This window comes from Dendropsophus ebraccatus, chromosome 14, assembly GCF_027789765.1.
Source record: "Dendropsophus ebraccatus isolate aDenEbr1 chromosome 14, aDenEbr1.pat, whole genome shotgun sequence".
Lineage (NCBI taxonomy): Eukaryota > Metazoa > Chordata > Amphibia > Anura > Hylidae > Dendropsophus > Dendropsophus ebraccatus.
The window spans coordinates 43,494,943-43,514,244 of NC_091467.1; the positions used below are offsets into that span (position 1 = coordinate 43,494,943).

A 19,302-nucleotide genomic window follows, 5' to 3' on the forward strand; every position below is an offset into this window, starting at 1 on the left:
TGTTGCTGCCCGTTTGACCTGCGGTTGGGCCGGATTGTTGCGGCAGTAATATGCGCAGCGTTATCATCACAGTGTGAATAGGTGTCAGGGCCGGGCCGCGGCTTTCATCATCGCACGCACGAGACACACATAATACACGCTAAGCTCCGCTCAGTACAGCCCACCGGCTGACTCCTCCCACACACGTGACAGATCACATGGTCATGACGTCACAAAGATGCTTTAACCCACTAGGCTCTACGGAGGATTCAGTGTTCAGGATTAAGGCGACGGGGTCATTGACTTCCGGGGCTGTGCATCACGTGATCGTCACCGGCATCGCTCGGTCGCTGGGCTCCTCCCTTACACGATGTGCTACGTCACCATAGCTGTGATGTCATGAGGAAGGTGAAGGGGCGGAGTTGTGATTGACAGGTGCTTGCCGGGTTTGGCTGGGGAAGTCGGGTCGGGACCGGTGACTTGTGATGGTTGTGCCATGGTGTGTGTCATGTCAGGTGTTTCCTCTCATATCTACCATCCAGTGCCCTGTGTGTGCCCGCCCATCACCCACACCTACCTGTGCCCATTGTACCCCATCTGTCATTGTGCTGCCACTATTGTATGATGTATAATACAGCTCTGCTACATTCCATCACACCTATACACTAGCATGCTAAAGTATATATTAGCTGCAGGACAGGAGAATATATATATATATATATATATATATATATATATATATACATATACTAGCTGCAGGACAGGAGATTATTTATATATATATATATATATATATATATATATATATATATATATAATATTAGCAGCAGGACAGGAGATAGATCAGCGTACATGGACTGATCCTGAAGGAATGATTTATATGCATTTCCCTGAAAAGTATTGGATACTCTGGCGATTTTCCAAGTTTTCCCACCTACAGAGAATGGAGAGCTGTGTCATTTTTATATAGCACTTTACCTGCGAGAGGCAAAATCTATAAAAACAAAATCAGAAAATCCCATGGTATGATTTTTAAATAATTAATTTCCACTTTATTGCATGAAATAAGTATTTGATCACCGACCGACCAGCAAGATGACGGCCTTCCTAGGTCTGAGGCTCCATGCAAGTTCTGGCCTGGTGGGGGTAAGGATGATCAGGGAAAGGTCTGGAATCAGCCCAGAACTACACGGGGGAACCTGGTCAATGACCTGGAAGAGCTGGGCCCATAGTCTCAAAGATTACTATAGTTATACACTATGCTATTAACACGTAACAATTCGCAGCAGAAATCTGCTACGAGCTAAGGTCCTGGCAGGTGTCCGTCAATACATATTCGCAACGGTCTTTCAGTTTGTAATTGAGCCGCCCCCCTTAATCGGCTCCCGCTCCACTGTGTGTATACATTACCTGTCTCATTGCTGCGCAGGGTCCCGGCTTCCTTCTCTGCCGCCCAGCCAATCAGTGGCTGCGGCTGGGCAACACACTGATTGGCTGGGTGGCAGAGCAGAAAGCCGGGACCCCGTGCAGCAAGGAGACAAGTAATGTATACACACAGCGGAGCGGGTGCCGATTAAGGGGTTAAGGGGGCGGCTTAATTACAAATTTGCAGCGTTCTCTCAGACCGCTGCGAGTATGTAGTCACAGGGGCCTGCCTGGACCTTAGCTCGTAGCGGATCTTGCTGCAAAACTCGCAGCAAGATTTCTGCTGCGAGTCGTTACATGTGAAGGCACTCTTAATAAAGAAAAAGAAATTTGAATAAAAACTGTGACCATCTGGCTGATCCAGAGGAGGCATGGGAGAAGGTTATGTGGTCAAACTGGACTAAAATAGAACCGTGTTTGGAGGAAGAAGAAGAAGGATAAGTAGAACCCGAAGAAAACAGGCCCAATTATGAAGCATGGGGGTGGAAACATCATACTTTGGGGGTGCTTTTCTGCAAAGGGGACAGGATGTCTGCATGGTATTGAAGGGAGAATGGATTAAACGCAAGATTTTGCTCAACAACCTTCTTCCTTCAGTAAGAGCATTGAAGATGGGTCATGGCTAGGTCTTCCAGCATCACAATACCCTTAAACTAAGGAGCGGCTCTGTAAGAAGCATTTCAAGGTTCTGAAGTGGCCTAGCCAGTCTCCAGACGTGGACCCAGTAGAAAATCTTTGGAGGGAACTGAAACTTAATGTTTCTGTAATGGATAGTCCAAGCTTGAGGAGGTGGATTCCCTGGATCACCGAGGAATTCTGGTGTTCCTTTCACGAGGAGTCGAGTCTAAGGACCCCCGGCCCACCAATGGCTGCCGCAAGGCTGGTTGGACTTCACTAAGGGAAAGTCCCAGGTCACTACTCTCAAGGAAGGAGGTCGGTTACCATTGACTCAAGGAGCGCTGAAGTCCGGGACTAGGTGCTCTTCCCCTGTGGTAGAAAAGCAGGACACAGCGTTTGGACGTAGTTCAGAGTGGAACTGAGCTGGAACTAGGAATGGATGGAGATACAAATAGCTAGAAGATCACTGGGAAGTGACGGATAGTCAGGGAGCACAGACATGGTTGCTGACTGAGAAACAAGAACTGAGCAAAGAGGTGAGGAGGTGGAGACTATATATACCCTCAGGAGAACATGCCAGAAGACTCCAGAGCCTGTGTGCTGAGCTTATAAATCAGGTAGACAGGCACATATCTGCCACTAGAGGGAGCCCCATCCTCCAGGAGGCCAGCTCAGAGCAAGAGGACAAGCAGGCTCAGAGAAAAGGAAATGATCACAGCGCAGTGTGCCCCAGAGCAGGTAGGGTGTAACGGACACGGCCGTGTGTCATTACAGTTGCACAGCTCTGAAACCTGAACGATCTAGAGAGGATCGGTATGGAGGAGTGGGACAAAATCCCTGTTCCAGTTTATGCAAGATTGGTCAAGAACTACAGGAAACGTCTGAACTCTGTAACTGCAAACAAAGGTTTATGTGCCAAATATTAAATAGTTTTTCTATTGTATCAAATACCTATTTCATGCAATAAAATGCAAATGTATTATTTAAAAACCCTACAATGTGATTTTCTAGAAATGTTTTTGCCTCTCACAGGTGAAGTGTATCTACAATAAAAATTTCACACCTCTTCATTCTTTGTAGGTGGGAAAATTTGCAAAATCTGCAGTGTATCAAATACTTATTTACCCACTGTACATGGCTGCTGCATAGATGTGATGTCATGACTGCACAATGATGTTAGATGGGTTTTCCAGTTGCTTTTTGAAGGTCTTGATGGTGGATGAGAGCCAGATGTGACCAGAGTACAGTGGTATCTTGGTTTAAGAGTAACTTGGTATAAGAGCGTTTTGGTTTAAGAGCTCACAGTTTTTCAAAATTGTGACTTGGTTTAAGAGCATTGCTTTGGTTTAAGAGCTCCCTGTACTGGGTGGGAGTGCAAGTGAGGGAGGGGCATGGTCTGCATACCAGGGTCTACAGCAATGTACTCTAACCCAGGTAGTCTCCTTACCTTCCAAATCATAGCAGATCCACTTCAGGCTGGAGCTTACATCAGGGGACCAGACTGTGGAGGTCATCTCCTCATAGCTGTAACCCGTCTCACCCCGGACAGAGTGCTGCATGAATGCGCCCACATCTGCCCTGCTCATTCCTTCATGCCCCCTGCAGTCTCTGTCAGTCTTGATTGGTCCATGCTGAACACACACCCCTTCCCTATTGCTGTCATGTGACCACACAGACCTCTGACAGCAGCCCTGCTTCTCTATTCTAGCCTGTTGTCCTACGCTACTGCCCTATAGGGATCTGCAGCTCCATCCTGTATCTACAAACTGTGGCTGTATTTTCAGGTTTATGCACTTACTATACATTATACTCCACATGCTGATTGTTATACTGTACAGTAACTTATAATATCACATATTCAGCTCTTTATAAATGTTTGTTTTATCTGTTCTACATGTTTTTCGGAATATAAAATCAATATTTATGGGGTGTGTAACCAATTGTCTGCATTTCAATGATGTCTTATGGGAAGATTTGCTTTGGTTTAAGAGTGGATTTGGACTACAAGCACAGTCCCAGAACAAATTATGCTCGTAATCCAAGGCACCACTGTATGTGGTTTAAACTGAATTTGTTAGCCAGTGAACTGATTGGCAGAGGAGGAGCGATGGGAGAGGTAGATTAGTGTTAGTGTTACTGATCTCAATGGGTGTCACTCCTGAGACACTTGCTGTGATCCAGAGATACAGCCTGGTAGTGTGTGTAGTGGTACACTCCACTGCCTGGCCAAACGTCCCTTTAGCACGCTCTATAGACTATTGGTGTGAACAATTCGGATTTGATAGCTACCACGCTCTCCCCCTTAGCTGTATCTCGGGATCGCAGCTGGTCTCAAGCCTGAGACCCACTGAGGTGCGATCAGTAACTTTTCCTATGTTTGATGACATAGCAAAAGTTACTACAAATGATAGTAATGGTTAAATGATGGATTGGAGGGCGCAGGGGTGTCAGATGGAAGGCCAGACAGTAGGATGTTGCAGCAGTCTAAGATGCATCTAAGGAGATGATGAGGGCATGTACCAGCAGTTTTGCTGAGGTAGGAGCGGATTTGGGAAATGTTTTTGAGGTGGAGGGAAGTGGCAATGCATCGGCATCGGCAATGCATCCGTATCCACGCCTACAAATGCTGGTAAAAAATGAACTAGTTTGCTTTGATTTGATGTGACAGTCGTGAAAAACACAGATCCCATAGATTTCTATTGGCTAATCCGTACTGCAATCACAATCAGCACTAGGATATGCCCTATTTTTTCAAGGAACAGATTGTGGATCCGTGAAAAAATGGAATGTGTGAATATGTGTGAAAATCAATGGGCAATAAGTTGATCTGCAATCACAGACAACTTTGCAGGACGTGTGGATAAGGCCTTAGGAGGTGAAGTGTGAGTGCGAGATGCTATATGTGTGGTTGGAGTGGTACGAGGACATGTGTCCACACATTGTTAAAATAAACGGGCGTTAAAATAATGTACCTGCCTATTATAATGCCGGAAATTATAGCTGTTCATACAATGTAAAGTGCGGCGGTGGCTGCACTTTGCATTGAAGTGAATAGTTAATTGATTTGCGGGCTAGTCAGTTGTAAAACAGAGGTAATGGCTGCAGGAACGTGCTGAATGCAGCCCGGTGGCCGTCACTTTAACAATGTCTGTTGCTATACAGTGGACGCTGTTAAACCAAGTGTGAACATAGCCAAAAAGTGAGTTGGATGAGAACTAAGGGGACAATTCAGAGTACACATGTTTAGGAGGTAGTTGTTCAAGGCGTTTTGAAGCAAAGGGGAGAAGTGAGATGGGCCTGTAGTTAGACAAGGAGGACGGGTCATGGTTTGGCATTTTAAGGATGTGATGGTTGCATGTTTAAAAGGAGGGAAAGATGTGATGTCATGACTATTCAATGATGTCATCACACTATATTCCTCTGTACATGCCTGTGGCATAGATGCAGTATCACTGAGGCTGGGTTCACACTATGTATATTTGAGGCTGTATTTGTGAGGCTGTATAGCAACCAAAACCAGGAGTGGATTGAAAACACAGAAAGGCTATGTTCACATAATGTTGTAATTGAGTGGATGGCCGTCATTTAATGGCAAATTTTTGCTGTTATTTTAAAACAACGGCTGTTATATTGAAATAATGGCAGTTATTTACCGTTATATGACGGCCATCCACTCAATTTCAACATTGTGTGGACAGAGCCTTTCTGTGTTTTCAATCCACTCCTGGTTTTGGTTGCTATGAGGACCTGACTTGAGGACCAAATACTGCCTGAAGTATACAGTGTGTGAACCCAGCCTCAGACTGCACAATGATGTCAACAGCACAATTATGTCATCACACTAGATGGCGCTATATCCAAAGTCACACACATATTGTGTGAAACCACCCAAAATGTATTAGAAATTGAGGGGTGATCCTCTCGTAGGAGTCGACCAATGTATCAAGAAAATGTGGTCATGTAGTGTGGGTGGGTGGGTGGGTGGACTGGCGGGTTTGTAATGCACTTGGGGGGGGGGGGGAGGTGTAATTCCCTAATTCTATTTTCCTTTATATGTTATGGATACGGCTGTGTTCTTACAGGTTAAAATTGACAGAATGTGATAACAGTTCGTCTCTTATTTCACAATTTATTTCAGTCCACAGCTAATAAATGACGTCACTTACTGCTGATTCCTCATGAAGACCCCAAGGATTAGCCCCGTGGATGACATTGGTGCTAATCCTGGTGTGGCTGCAGCAGGCCATTCCTTGTTAGACTTGTCTACTGGGGAGATTGTTGCTATTTTTAACAGTATGGTAAAATGCTGGAGAATATGTTGGCGAGATATATAAATAACATAATTGCGATGATTATTATTATTAAGTGTATATATATATATATATATATATATATATACACACATATTAGATGTACACACACACACAGGATACAGCATGCTGCTCTCTGATACAACGCTGTGCTGACTCAGCATGACTCGTCTGCTCTGCTGCTCTTTCCCTCCCTGGTTCACTGGGGATTGTAATAGGTTTGTCCCCTGTGAAAGGAAAAGCTTATTATTAAATAGGGTCACAGATCAGGACCTCCGGGCATATGGATAGCAATAGGTAAAGGAAGCAGAGAGGGTAATGTAGGAAAAGACCTGGTTCTAGAGGTCACTATAACACATTGCTTCCTCTCTCTCTCTCTGTAGTTTGCTGACAGACGGCTCCCAGGGTATGACGACTCTAAGCAAGGGAAACAGCAAAGCTCTAAAGGTAAGGACCTCTGGACCATTAAATTGTTACTCCTTACCCCTGTCTTAGGTGATCCTGGGACAAACAGGTGGCATCGGTGGTGGGTCACGAGCAGAACCCTGTGGTCTTCAAAGAACAATGCTCCTTTAGTTTTTAACTTCTGAGATCTCTGAGCTATTGCTGATAACACTGCCATAGCCTACATGTAGCAGCCAAAAGCTGGTAAAATAGCAATATTACTGGCAAAGTCTTGTAGCCTTTGGTCAACGTATGGTATTTTTAGGTCTGTGAAGAGGCACTGTGAGGGTACAAACCCACTTGACGTATTTGCTGTGTGAATCAGTCTTAAAAATAAGCAGGCAAAACGCAGGTTGGCTTTATACAATTGTTCTGCGTTAAAATACGCAATCGCGTATTTTTGAAGCGTGAGGGTACAAACCCACTTGACGTATTTGCTGTGTGAATCAGTCTTAAAAATAAGCAGGCAAAACGCAGGTTGGCTTTATACAATTGTTCTGCATTAAAATACGCAATTGCGTATTTTTGAAGCGTGAAGCTTGTTGTTAGCAAAGCATCAGTTGTTAACAACCTGTGCGAAAAACGCATGTAGCTTCAGGGTACAAACACACACACCGTATACGCAGCAGATACGCAGCAGACTTGATGCTGTGTTCAGTTATTTAGATCTAATCTGCTGCGTATCGCAGCAGTAAATACGCTGCGTATACGGTGTATGTGTTTGTACCCTAAGACTGATTCACGCAGCAAATACGTCAAGTGGGTTTGTACCCTGAATGTGAGATCATTGTGTTATAGGATTATGAAGGCAATCCAGGCAGACCCCTTTTATCAGACGATGGTTAGCCCCCTTTTTTTTTTTAAATCCAACGTTAATTTTGAAATTTTCCTGAACAATTTGCAGTCTCCAGTTGCCTTTGTTACACTCTGCCTGCTTCCATTTAGGTAAAGAGGGAGCCAGGGGAGAATGGCACCAGTCTTACAGATGAAGAATTGGTCACCATGTCTGTGCGGGAGCTGAACCAGCATCTGCGGGGTCTGTCCAAAGAAGAGATCATCCAGCTGAAGCAACGACGTCGCACACTCAAAAACCGTGGTTATGCTGCAAGCTGCAGGGTAAAGAGGGTAACACAGAAGGAAGAGCTGGAAAAGCAGAAAGCAGAGTTGCAGCAAGAGGTGGAGAAACTTGCTTCGGAGAATGCCAGCATGCGCCTGGAACTGGACTCTCTGAGGTCAAAATATGAAGCCCTGCAGAACTTTGCCAGGACTGTAGCACGAAGTCCCATCAACCCTCCAAGAGGGCCATTTACACCCGGCATGAGGCCTCTTATACCAGGGAAAGTAGCCGCCACCAGTGTCATTACCATAGTGAAGTCTAAAACAGAGGCACGTTCTTAGAGAAGGAGGCAAAAGAAGTGATGGCGGCACTGACCACCATTAAGCATTTCCCAAAGCACAGGTACCCAAAGAATTCCTTAGCTACTGAAGAGATCTCTAGAGTTCAAGCAAGAAACAAGGGGGCTCAGCAGTATAATCTATTGGAAATGTTGGGGGTTTGGGTGCTGTTGCAGGGAATCTGAAATTTCAGCATTCATGTCTTTGCAGCAAGATGTAAAATGACAGAATGGGGGTCTCTCGCTAAGCTTCATATCACTCATTGTTTAGGTGCTCAGTCCAAACTTTTAGCCATCAGAATGGCAGGTGACAGAGCTACATCAGTGAGTGCCCCCTATACACCAGCTTTAGTTTCCACACTTGAAAGAGTCCTTAGGATTTGTCTGTGTTTCCAGTTTCCTGTCGCGTCGTGTCTTCCGTGTATAGTGTGACGTCAAGTTGTGCTACTCGTCTTGGATCAGTATGTACAGTGGATACTTGAAGTACACGGTGTTGTGGCTCCGTCTGTACAGTGAGATGTCAGGTGGTTCTGCTGTTTTGTGGGATTGTGAGTGATACCCTCTTGTGTGTTTGTACGCAGCTCTTCTTTGTGTTGTGTGGTTTGTGATTTCAGACTATGCTGCTCCTTACTTGACTATTGGTGGTGTGAGGTCATGCAACGTATGGGTCAGTGTGTGGCCCTGTGTTGTCAGTGTGAGTGTTCTCTTGTAGTCGGTGTGCAGTTTTGAGTTAGTGAACATTATGGTTTGTTCTCAATGTGGTGGACTATTGTCTGAAGTTGCTGGCGTTTCTGTGCCAAAACTGTGTATCAGAATATGTTGGTGGCGGCTTTGATGCTCCCATCAAAGCCATCTATATGCACTCTACTTATCTATGGGCATTGTATGTGAATGAAGCCTCACCAGTAGCTATATTGCCCCTTTTTGGCAACAGACTTTTTGTATAATGCACTGAAGCTTTCTCTATAAAAGACACTGGGGTCGATCACAAGCTTTACATGGAGGGCACCAAAGCCTGGTATAAAATAATATTTGCAGGATATAACAGTGGTGGGATCTCCTTGGGAGGAGCAGTACTTACAATGACCCAGCCTTTTCTGGATATTGGTGGTCAGGCATCACAATTGACTATCAAAACCTTTGTAGCAGCAGTTACTTAGTGAAGGATTCTTTCTTTACAGCTGGTTAGACGCTCAGCCCATTAGAATACCTTTCGTCCTGATGTATACAGTATTATGCAGTGTAATGATAGTCCTTCCAAGTCAGTTGCCACATATGCAGATACCTCTGTATAGCTATGCTCTGTGTTCACGTCTATGCTTTATTGCCAGTACTAGCACTGAAGAAGAATCCAGTACATTCATATCAATAAAATAACAGAACTGAATAGGGGCCTAACACAAAGGTAGTGTCAAGCACTGTCCATGAAGTCCTGGTTTACACATTTCCTATATAATGAGATAGTGGTTTATGGTACAGAGGCAACAGAACAACTATAGCTGGTCAATGTTATACAGTCAACTATAGCTGGTCTATTTAATACAATCAAGTAATGTGTAATATACAGTAAGTATACATTGATAAGCTGAGTCTGTGTATATAGTAGCTGTGCTCATACCTTGCTATGATTTTCCATGTCAGCTATATAAAGAAATATATAATATATTAAATAGACAGCATGTAATGCACTATATAAAGTAATCCAAGAGAACTAGGATTTTTGCATTAAGGGACCACAAGAATAATTTTGGAGATTAAAGACTGACCATCAGTACATACGCTTTAAGATTTTCACATGGATAGGGCGGCACCGGGGTCCCATTTCTTTTTTTGAACTGGTGTCCAGTTTTTGCGCATGGTGCTGTTCTATCCCTGGGCTCCGGCCAGGTTGAAGCACTGGAGGCGGCCGGCCTGCCCCCAGTGGGAGGAAACCCACGCACCTCTATGAAGCCGCTCCATTAGAATTACCCCCCAGTGCCTTAGCCCCGGCCAGTGACTGGGAATAGAATGGCGCCACACACGGGAACTGGGCCACGGTTAAGAAAATGGACAGTGGCCCCGGCTTCACTGCGCCGTTCTATCCATGTGAAAGTCTTAAAGCTTATGTACTGCTGGTACATTCGCTTTAAAGAGGTTGGACACTTTTAGGTATCTTATGTAAATGAGTGCCAGTCATGCCAGTGAGTCACACATTCTTATACTCATGTCCTGCTGTGGCTTCGTTCTTTATGAGTATGTAGCTCCATCCTCTGTCCTCCAGTAAAGTCGTCCTCATCCGTCCATACATGGCTGCCTATGGAGAAACATGTAACATACTCGTCACTCTGCCTCCTCCAAAGCAATACACTCCACTCATGCAAGGAGTGCAGATGCAATGGAGGAGGCATAATAAAGTGTATTTTTATGCACCCCTCTTTAGACAGCCATTTTATAGATGAAGAAGCTGTCCAGCTGCACATAGGACTGGGGGCAGAACTATATAACCAGAAATGAATCGGTATAAGGCTGGGTTCACACTAAGTTTTTGCAATCCGTTTTTTTGCAAAAAAATGATAATAAAAAACAGATGCAACTGTGTGCATCCGTTATGATCCGTTTTTCCGTTGACTTTCATTATTAAAAAAAAAAGAGGGATCAAAACGGATCCTTTTTTTTTTTTTAATGGACACAAAACGTAGTTGACCTCATTTTTGTGTCTGTATAAAAAATGGATCCGGGTTTTTTTTTCAATAATAGAAGTCAATGGAAAAACGGATGCACACACATGCATCCGTTTTTTTCCATCCGTTTAAAAAAAAAAAAAAAAATGATGAAAAAAACTAATTGCAAAAACGTACTGTGAACCCAGCCTAATAGAAAGTGACACCCTGAGAGAAAGTGACACTCTTTTATCAAAGATGCCTAAAGTTGGCTGACTCCCTTAAATCTAGAATCTCAAGCTGTGGGCAACATTGTTATGGTGCGTTTACACAGACAGATTTATCTGACAGATTTTTGAAGCCAAAACCAGGAACAGACTATAAACAGAGAGCAGGCCATAAAGGAAAGACTGAGATTTCTCCTCTTTTTAAATCCATTCCTGGCTTTGGCTTCCAAAATTGGTCAGATAAATCTCTCTGTGTAAACGCACCATTAGTTAGCTAACCCAGCCAGCACATCTGAAGCCATTGAGCATAATGACCCATAGATATAAAATGACGGGGCTCCCAATGACAGAATTCACCAATATATACCACAGTTGATGTCTGTGTAAAGGTATGTAGCTAGATCCAGTGAAGTAAAAATAGTCCGTGGACTCCTCTTATCACAGTATAATATGCCATGCGATGGTCTCACTGTGAAAGTTCAGGTTTGTGCTCCTCACAGCAAGGCTTTTATGTGGTAGGGTCTGCAGTATGCACTCTCCTTAAATCGATGTCTTCGAGTCAGTGATACGGGTTGTATCACAAACATATAGACTGATATTTATTGCTAAATTATTGTAGCATTTGCATCTGTAAATACCTTTAAAAGTGTATATGATGTTATTTATTTCTGTATATTTTGGACGTTCATTTCTAATCCATGGTCTCCAATAGTCCACGATTTCTGCTGAAGCATCTGTTGGCCTATTGGGAGCTATGGATGATTTGAGTGTGCCTCTGTTGTATATTATGTATGTTTGATATAAGGTCTATTTTATATTGTATATTGCAAATAAACATCTTATAAAGAGCTGTGTTTGAGTAAAATGACTTTGAGTAAGGAAATGTGCAAACCTCGAGGAAGCTGCAGGGGGGACATGCCTGCAATACATTGGTGCTCTGGCCCCTTGTGCTTCAGGGACCAGAATGTAAGTCAATTGAAGCGCATGGCTGACAACGTTCTTTTTGTAAGTTTACGGACTGTTATTAGTCCTGATGTGAAGGATTGCACGTGTATCTTCAGACTTGCTTAAAAAAGCCAGTCATGGAGCTATGGGACCTAAAGTCGAAGCATTAGGATGCTTAGAAGAGTGTAATGGCATCTTTCCTCTTGTGACCAGTAACAGAAAGAAAACAAATAAAGACAACACTTTCCAAAGGGAAACATGTTGACAGCACCAGAACTCAAGAAGCATAACTGCAATCCACCAGATGAACTTTACCAGTAAGTATTTCACTTACCAACACCAGATACTGAATAGCACTACACTCACCGGCCACTTTATTAGGTACGCCTGTCCAACTGCACGTTACCACTTAATTTCTAATCAGCCAATCACATGGCGACATGGTCAAGACAATCTCCTGCAGTTCAAACCGAGCATCAGTATGGGGAAGAAAGGTGATTTGAGTGCCTTTGAACGTGGCATGGTTGTTGGTGCCAGAAGGGCTGGTCTGAGTATTTCAGAAACTGCTGATCTACTGGGATTTTCACGCACAACCATCTCTAGGGTTTACAGAGAATGGTCCGAAAAAGAAAAAACATCCAGTGAGTGGCAGTTCTGTGGGCGGAAATGCCTTGTTGATGCCAGAGGTCAGAGGAGAATGGGCAGACTGGTTCGAGCTGATAGAAAGGCAACAGTGACTCAAATAGCCAACCGTTACAACCAAGGTAGGCAGAAGAGCATCTCTGAACGCACAGTACGTCGAACTTTGAGTCAGATGGGCTACAGCAGCAGAAGACCACCCGTTACTAGCAGGGTGTACCTAATAAAGTGGTCGGTGAGTGTATGTGAAACAGACAAACTGACCCAGAGCACATGGGTAGCAATGAGACTATAATCTGCACCAGAAAGCCAATAAATGAATCTTTTAGGGTGTGTTCACCCATAGTGAGTTCACCGCGGATTTCATGCTGCCAGTTTTGCAGCAGGTCTGCTACGATACTCGGTACCATTACAGACCATGGCTCTGCATGGTCCATGCTCACCTGCCTGTACTCCCTCATTGCCCTCCTGCTTCAGTCTCCGGGTCCTTTCTCACTGACAGCCCCCTCAGCCCATCACTGAGCCTCAACTAGTGATTGGCTGAGCGGGCAGTCAGTGAGCAGGGACCCAGAGACTGAAGCAGGAGTGCCATGAGGGAGCGCGGGCAGGTAAGCATGGACTGTTTATTATTTTTACTGGCAACTAATTAGTTAAATATGGCTTTCGCTGCATTTTGCAGTGGAATGCAGTGAATGCAGGAGAATGCAGGGCCATGGGCTATAATGGTACCGAGTATCGTAATTGATTTGCTGCAAAACCCACAGTGTGAAAGCCGCTGCGAACTCGCTATGTGTGGACGCACCCTAGGGCTATGTTCACACAACATTTTTTTTTTTTTATTACAAGAACAGACATTTTTGTCATAAAAATGTGTTGCATTGAAATTAGAAATGAGCGCATTTACAGTACAAACAAAGCAAATCGCTTTGTTAGCTTGGCAATCTGCTTATCAGCCGGCTGCCTTTGAAGTCTGTGCTGTTCCATTCGAAGTGTCTGGAAAAGCTGGATCCTGTCGCGGGAAACCTCTCCAAGGACTGGACCCAGCTTTTCCAGGCAACTGGGGTAGAGCAGCACGGACTTCAAAGCCAGCCAGCTGATTGCCAAGCTAACAAAGAGATTTGCTTCGTTTGTACTGAAAATTCGCTCATCTCTATTCGAAATCAATGCAAACAACAGCTGTTATTCACACAGTGTATTGAGCTATGGCCATGGAAATAATTGACATGTCAGTTATTTCTGGCTGTAGTGCACTGAAATCAATGCAATTTTCACAGCAACAATCGCCATTGTTTTTGAGTGCTGTTGTTCATGCAGTGTGTGAATATAGCCAAAAGCATCATTTATATGGGTTTCCTCCCCCAATGCAAAACATATAGGGGGATATTTATGAAGTCCGGCTTTTTTTACGCCGGGCTTACAAATGTCCCTGCAGCTCCGTACGCGCCCCCTCTGTGTGCTGCTGCACCCCCCGTAACGCCCCCTCTCCACCCGACTGGTGAAGGTGGCGCAGATCGGCCCAATGGGAATAAAATATTCGCCAAAAGACCTTTCGCAAATATTTTTCTGCCGATCTGCGGCAAAAAAAGGCATTTTCGCCTTTTAATACATGTCCCCCATAGTGTGTGAGAAACATATCAATCGGAATACTGGTGGATGAATATGTTGGATGGGAATCTGGGGAAAACATGGATACAGACCCTGTGCTTTGTAATGTTCTGTGAGTTATGGTTCCACTCCATAAGGCTGCATTCACACATTCTGTGTTCTGTCTGTGAAACACGAATAACAGAGACGTTGAATGCCCGACCTGGACTGTTTCCCAGCCCAGTACGATGTATATATATATCGGCAGTGTTATTACAGTGCCGCAGAGATTTAAAGTGCTTCCTGTAACGCCTGGAGTAGTGGATCCACTGAACCGTCACTAGTGATGGCACTAACCTCACCAGGGAGCGGAGTCTAAGGGGCCGCTGGTTTTCACCAGAGCCCGCCGCAAGGCGGGATGGACCTGCTGCGGCAGGCGACCCCCAGGTCGCTACCCCTGGCTTGCTAGTGACGGCAGGCGAGGCGTGGCAGGAGCAGTAGGCATTAGATAGTGCAGGCAGAGGTCTGTAGGCGTGATCGCAGGTGGCGGACAGGACTCAGGAACAATGGGAAGGCAGCGGGCAGGGACTAGGGACCAGGACTGCGGACAGGAACAAGGAACAAGGACTAAGGTCAGGAACAACAGGGAGCTGGGCCAAACGCTATGGGAAGCATGCAGAGGCTCCAACACCTGTAGTGGGGCAGAGATGGAATTTATAGGGAGTGATTAGTGCAACTTCCAATTAGGGGCGGACTGGCCCTTTAAATCTGAGACAGCCAGCGCGCGCGCGCCCTAGGAGGCGGGGACGCGCACTCCGGCCGGCACAGACGGAGACAGGAGCGGGCCGAGGTAAGGCGCCCCCCGGGGCCGAACAGGTAGCAGTGCCGGGTCCCTGCACAAGGACCCCGGCGGCTGTATGGGGCAGAGAGAGGTCGCGGCGGCGGCCCAGAGCACGGGCCGCCGCCGCGGCCGTGACAGTACCCCCCCCCCTTTGGCCTCCCCCTATTTCTTGCCTGCAGGAACCTCTTGATGAGATCTTTGTCCAGGATGTTAGCCTCGGGTTCCCAGGACCTCTCCTCAGGACCAAATCCTCTCCAGTCCACTAGGAAGAACCGTCTCCCTCTGACAGTTTTCATGGCCATGTAGACGTCGTCCGAGACGGCTTGTGGAGCAGTGAACGAAGACTTATTGGAGAACCGGTTGAGGACCACTGGCTTTAAGAGGGAAACATGGAAGGCGTTCGGAATCCGCATAGTAGGGGATAAGTGGAGTTTGTAGGTGACAGGGTTGATGCATTTTAGCACCGAGAAAGGACCGAGGAATCAAGGACCCATCTTGTAGCTGGGAATCTTGAGTCGGACATATTTGGCCGAGAGCCAGACTTTGTCACCTGGGAGAAAATTCGTGGCAGGTCTTCTTCTCTTATCCGCCTGGTCCTTCATGCGATCAGATGCCTTGAGCAAAGATTGTCGAGTCTGTTCCCAGATCGACTGGAGGTCAGATAACAATTCCTCCACGGCTGGGACCTCAGAGGATGAAGAGAGAGGCAGAGGAGGACGAGGGTGATGCCCATAGACCACATAGAAGAGTGACTTGCCTGTGGAACTCGAGTCCAGATGGTTGTAGGAGAACTCCGCCCATGGAAGCAGACTGGACCAGTTGTCCTGGCGAGCGGAGACAAAGTGATGAAGATAATTGCCAAGGACCTGATTAAGCCTTTCCGCTTGCCCATTGGTCTGGGGATGATAGGCCGATGAGAAGTCCAGCTTCACTTGGAGTTGAGAGCAGAGAGCACGCCAGAATCTGGAGACGAATTGTGAGCCTCTGTCAGACACTATATGAAGAGGAAGACCATGTAGGCGGAAAATATGCTGAAAGAACAGCTGGGCCAGGCGAGGAGCTGATTGTAGTCCAGGAAGAGCCACGAAGTGGGACATCTTGGAGAAGCGGTCAGTAACAACCCAAATGACAGTGTTACCCGCAGATGGAGGCAAGTCTGTGACAAAGTCTATGCCTATATGGCACCAGGGGCGGTCTGAAACTGGCAAGGGCTGAAGTAGGCCGGCAGGTTTTTGACGGGAGGACTTGTTTCTGGCACAGATGGTACAGGAAGACACAAAGTCCTTGACATCTTGGAGTAGGCTAGACCACCAGTAGTGGCGGGAGATCAGTTGCCCGGTCTTTAGAACTCCCGGATGCCCGGCCACCATAGAGGAATAACCCCATTTCAAGATCCGTCTTCGAAGAGCAGGGCGCACATAGGTCTTACCGGGAGGCAATCTTTGAAGAGTGGATGTGGCGACTGGCACTAGGCGATCGGGAGTGACGTCAGATGCTCGGGAGAGAGCATCGGCTTTCACGTTCTTCTCAGCTGGACGGGAATGGATAACGAAGTTGAAACTTGAAAAGAAAAGCGACCACCTGGCCCGGGGATTGAGACGTTGGGCCGATTGGAGGTAGAAAAGATTCTTGTGGTCCGTGTAGATATTTACCGGATGCCTAGCCCCCTCTAGGAGATGACGCCACTCCTCCAGTGCCAACTTAATCGCCAAGAGTTCTCGGTCGCCAATAGTATAGTTCCTCTCGGCATGGGAGAAAGTCTTTGAGAAGAACCCACAGGTTCGGGTTTTGCCTGATGCGTCCCTTTGTGAGAGGACGGCTCCAGCGCCTACTGAAGATGCGTCGACCTCAAGTGAAAACGGCTTGGTGGCATCCGGGCGAACTAGCGCAGGAGCAGAAGCAAAGGCTGACTTTAGGCTAGTGAAGGCTTGCTCGGCCTCAGGTGGCCAATGCCTGGGATCCGCCTTCTTCTTAGTGAGAGCCACGATGGGTTCGACCAGGGTAGAGAAGTGTGGGATGAACTGCCGATAGTAGTTGGCAAATCCTATGAGGAGTTGGATAGCTCTGAGTCCCACAGGACGTGGCCACTGGAGAACAGCTGAGAGCTTGGCCGGATCCATTTGTAGACCCTGGTCGGAGACGATATACCCAAGAAACGGAAGACTGTGCTGATGGAAAACGCACTTCTCTAGCTTGGCGTACAGATGATTGGCCCGTAGTCTTCGTAGGACCTGACGTACTTGTGTCACGTGAGTCTGCTGGTCAGGGGAGAATACCAAAATGTCGTCAAGATAGACAATGACGCAGACATAGAGGAGGTCTCGGAAGATGTCGTTAACGAATTCCTGGAAAACCGCTGGGGCATTGCATAGGCCGAATGGCATGACCAGGTATTCGTAGTGCCCATCTCTGGTGTTAAAAGCGGTCTTCCATTCGTCTTCTTCACGCATACGGATTAAATTGTAGGCTCCCCTGAGGTCCAGCTTAGAGAAGATCTTGGCTCCACGGAGACGGTCGAATAGTTCAGGAATAAGTGGAAGAGGATAACGATTCTTGACTGTCACCTTATTTAGGCCCCTGTAGTCTATGCATGGGCGAAGAGAACCGTCCTTCTTCTGCACAAAGAAGAATCCTGCGCCAGCAGGGGATTTGCGAATGAAACCCTTCTATAGGTTCTCCCGGATGTAGGAAGACATGGCCTCAGTCTCGGGCACGGAGAGAGGGTACACCCGACCTCGTGGAGGAGAAGTTCCAGGAAGGAGGTCTATGGGACAATCATATGTCCGGTGAGGGGGTAGAGAGTCCGCCTCTTTGGCAGAAAAGACGTCAGCCAAGTCTTGGTATTCAGCCGGTAGGCCGGGTAGAGGCTTGACGGAGTCAGGTGACGTCACAGAGCTCTTGGGCTGAGGAAGCTTCAGACACCGGTTAGGACAGTCCAGACCCCAACTGAGAATCTCCCCGGTTCTCCAGTCTAGCTCAGGGGTATGTAATTGCAGCCAAGGTAGACGCAGCAGGATGTCGGAAGAGGAATGGCGCAAGACGTAGAAGGAGATCTTCTCCTGATGTAAAGCGCCCACCTGGAGGACTAGAGGTGCAGTCTGGTAGAGCACAGCTTCAGCAAGAGTCTCGCCTGTGACCGAGGAGATAGACAGGGATCGGGCTAGCTGGATCACAGGTAGCCGCCATCTTTGGACCAAGGTAGCTGCAATGAAACTGCCCGCAGACCCGGAGTCGATGAAGGAAGTAGTCTGGTGAATTTGTCCTGAGGGTGTCTGGATGGAAACTGGCAAAGACAATCTTGGAGAGGTGGCATTCACACCTAGGGAGGCCTCTCCTACCGGACAGAGGTGCGAGCGTTTCCCGGACACTGAGGACGTTGGGGACATATCTGCCGGAAGTGATCAGAGCCACCGCAATAGAGACAGAGATTCAGCTCTAGTTGGCGAGCCCTCTCATGAGGAGTCAGGCAAACTCGTTTTACTTGCATTGGAACCTCAGGAGTCGACTGGGGTACAGGAGCAACAGGATTCTGGAAAACCAGTGCTAGGCGGTGATGGCGACTGGGGCAGGCTTAGTCGCCGTTCTTACCGGACCTCCTCCTCTGTCTCGAAAAATCGGTTGTCGACTCTGGTAGCCAGTAGGATTAGATCGTTCAGAGATGTAGGGAGGTCGCGGGCGGAGAGCACATCTTTCACCCGACTGGATAGGCCCTTCTTGAAGGTGGCTATTAGAGCGGCCTCATTCCAGTCTAATTCAGCTGCCAGGGTGCGGAACTGGATGGCGTAGTCACCAACAGAGGAGCTCCCTTGAGAGAGGTTGAGGAGAGCAGTCTCAGCTGAAGAAGCACGGGCAGGTTCCTCAAAGACGGAGCGAAACTCGGCCAGGAAGGTTCGGATATTGGCAGCAACAGGATCATCTCGGTCCCACAGCGGCGTGGCCCAGGCCAAAGCTCTACCCTCCAATAGGCTGATGATGAAAGCCACTTTAGAGCGCTCAGTGGGAAACTGACTATTTAAGAGTTCAATATGCATGGTGCATTGAGTTAGGAATCCCCTGCACAACTTGGGATTGCCTCCATATTTACTCGGGAGAGCCAGTCGAAGTCTCGAAGAGGCTGCAGGAGGTGGTGAGCGCTGAGCTGTAGTATGCTGCTGTAAGGCGGCAGTCAGTTGCTGGATCTGTTGCGACTGTTGCTGGATTTGTTGAGCCTGTTGAGCGACCACTCTGGCTACTTCACGGAGATCAGGCACCTCGCCG

The 19,302-nt window shown here is 46.9% G+C and overlaps 1 protein-coding gene across 4 annotated transcripts; it reads left to right on the forward strand.

Annotated features, from left to right (window-relative positions):
* Nucleotides 1–214: 214 nt before the first annotated feature.
* On the forward strand, nucleotides 215–11,835 carry MAFG (MAF bZIP transcription factor G). Of its 4 annotated transcripts, none has more exons than XM_069953675.1 (3): nucleotides 215–414; nucleotides 6,716–6,779; nucleotides 7,722–11,835. In XM_069953675.1, the coding sequence occupies exons 2-3, from the start codon at nucleotides 6,741–6,743 to the stop codon at nucleotides 8,172–8,174; spliced, it is 492 nt and encodes a 163-aa protein (XP_069809776.1). In that variant the 5' UTR covers nucleotides 215–414; nucleotides 6,716–6,740; the 3' UTR covers nucleotides 8,175–11,835. The 4 variants fall into 4 exon arrangements, with proteins under 4 accessions (XP_069809776.1, XP_069809777.1, XP_069809775.1 ...); XM_069953676.1 differs by having other exon boundaries at nucleotides 215–387; XM_069953674.1 differs by having other exon boundaries at nucleotides 395–478.
* The last annotated feature ends 7,467 nt before the right edge of the window (nucleotides 11,836–19,302 follow it).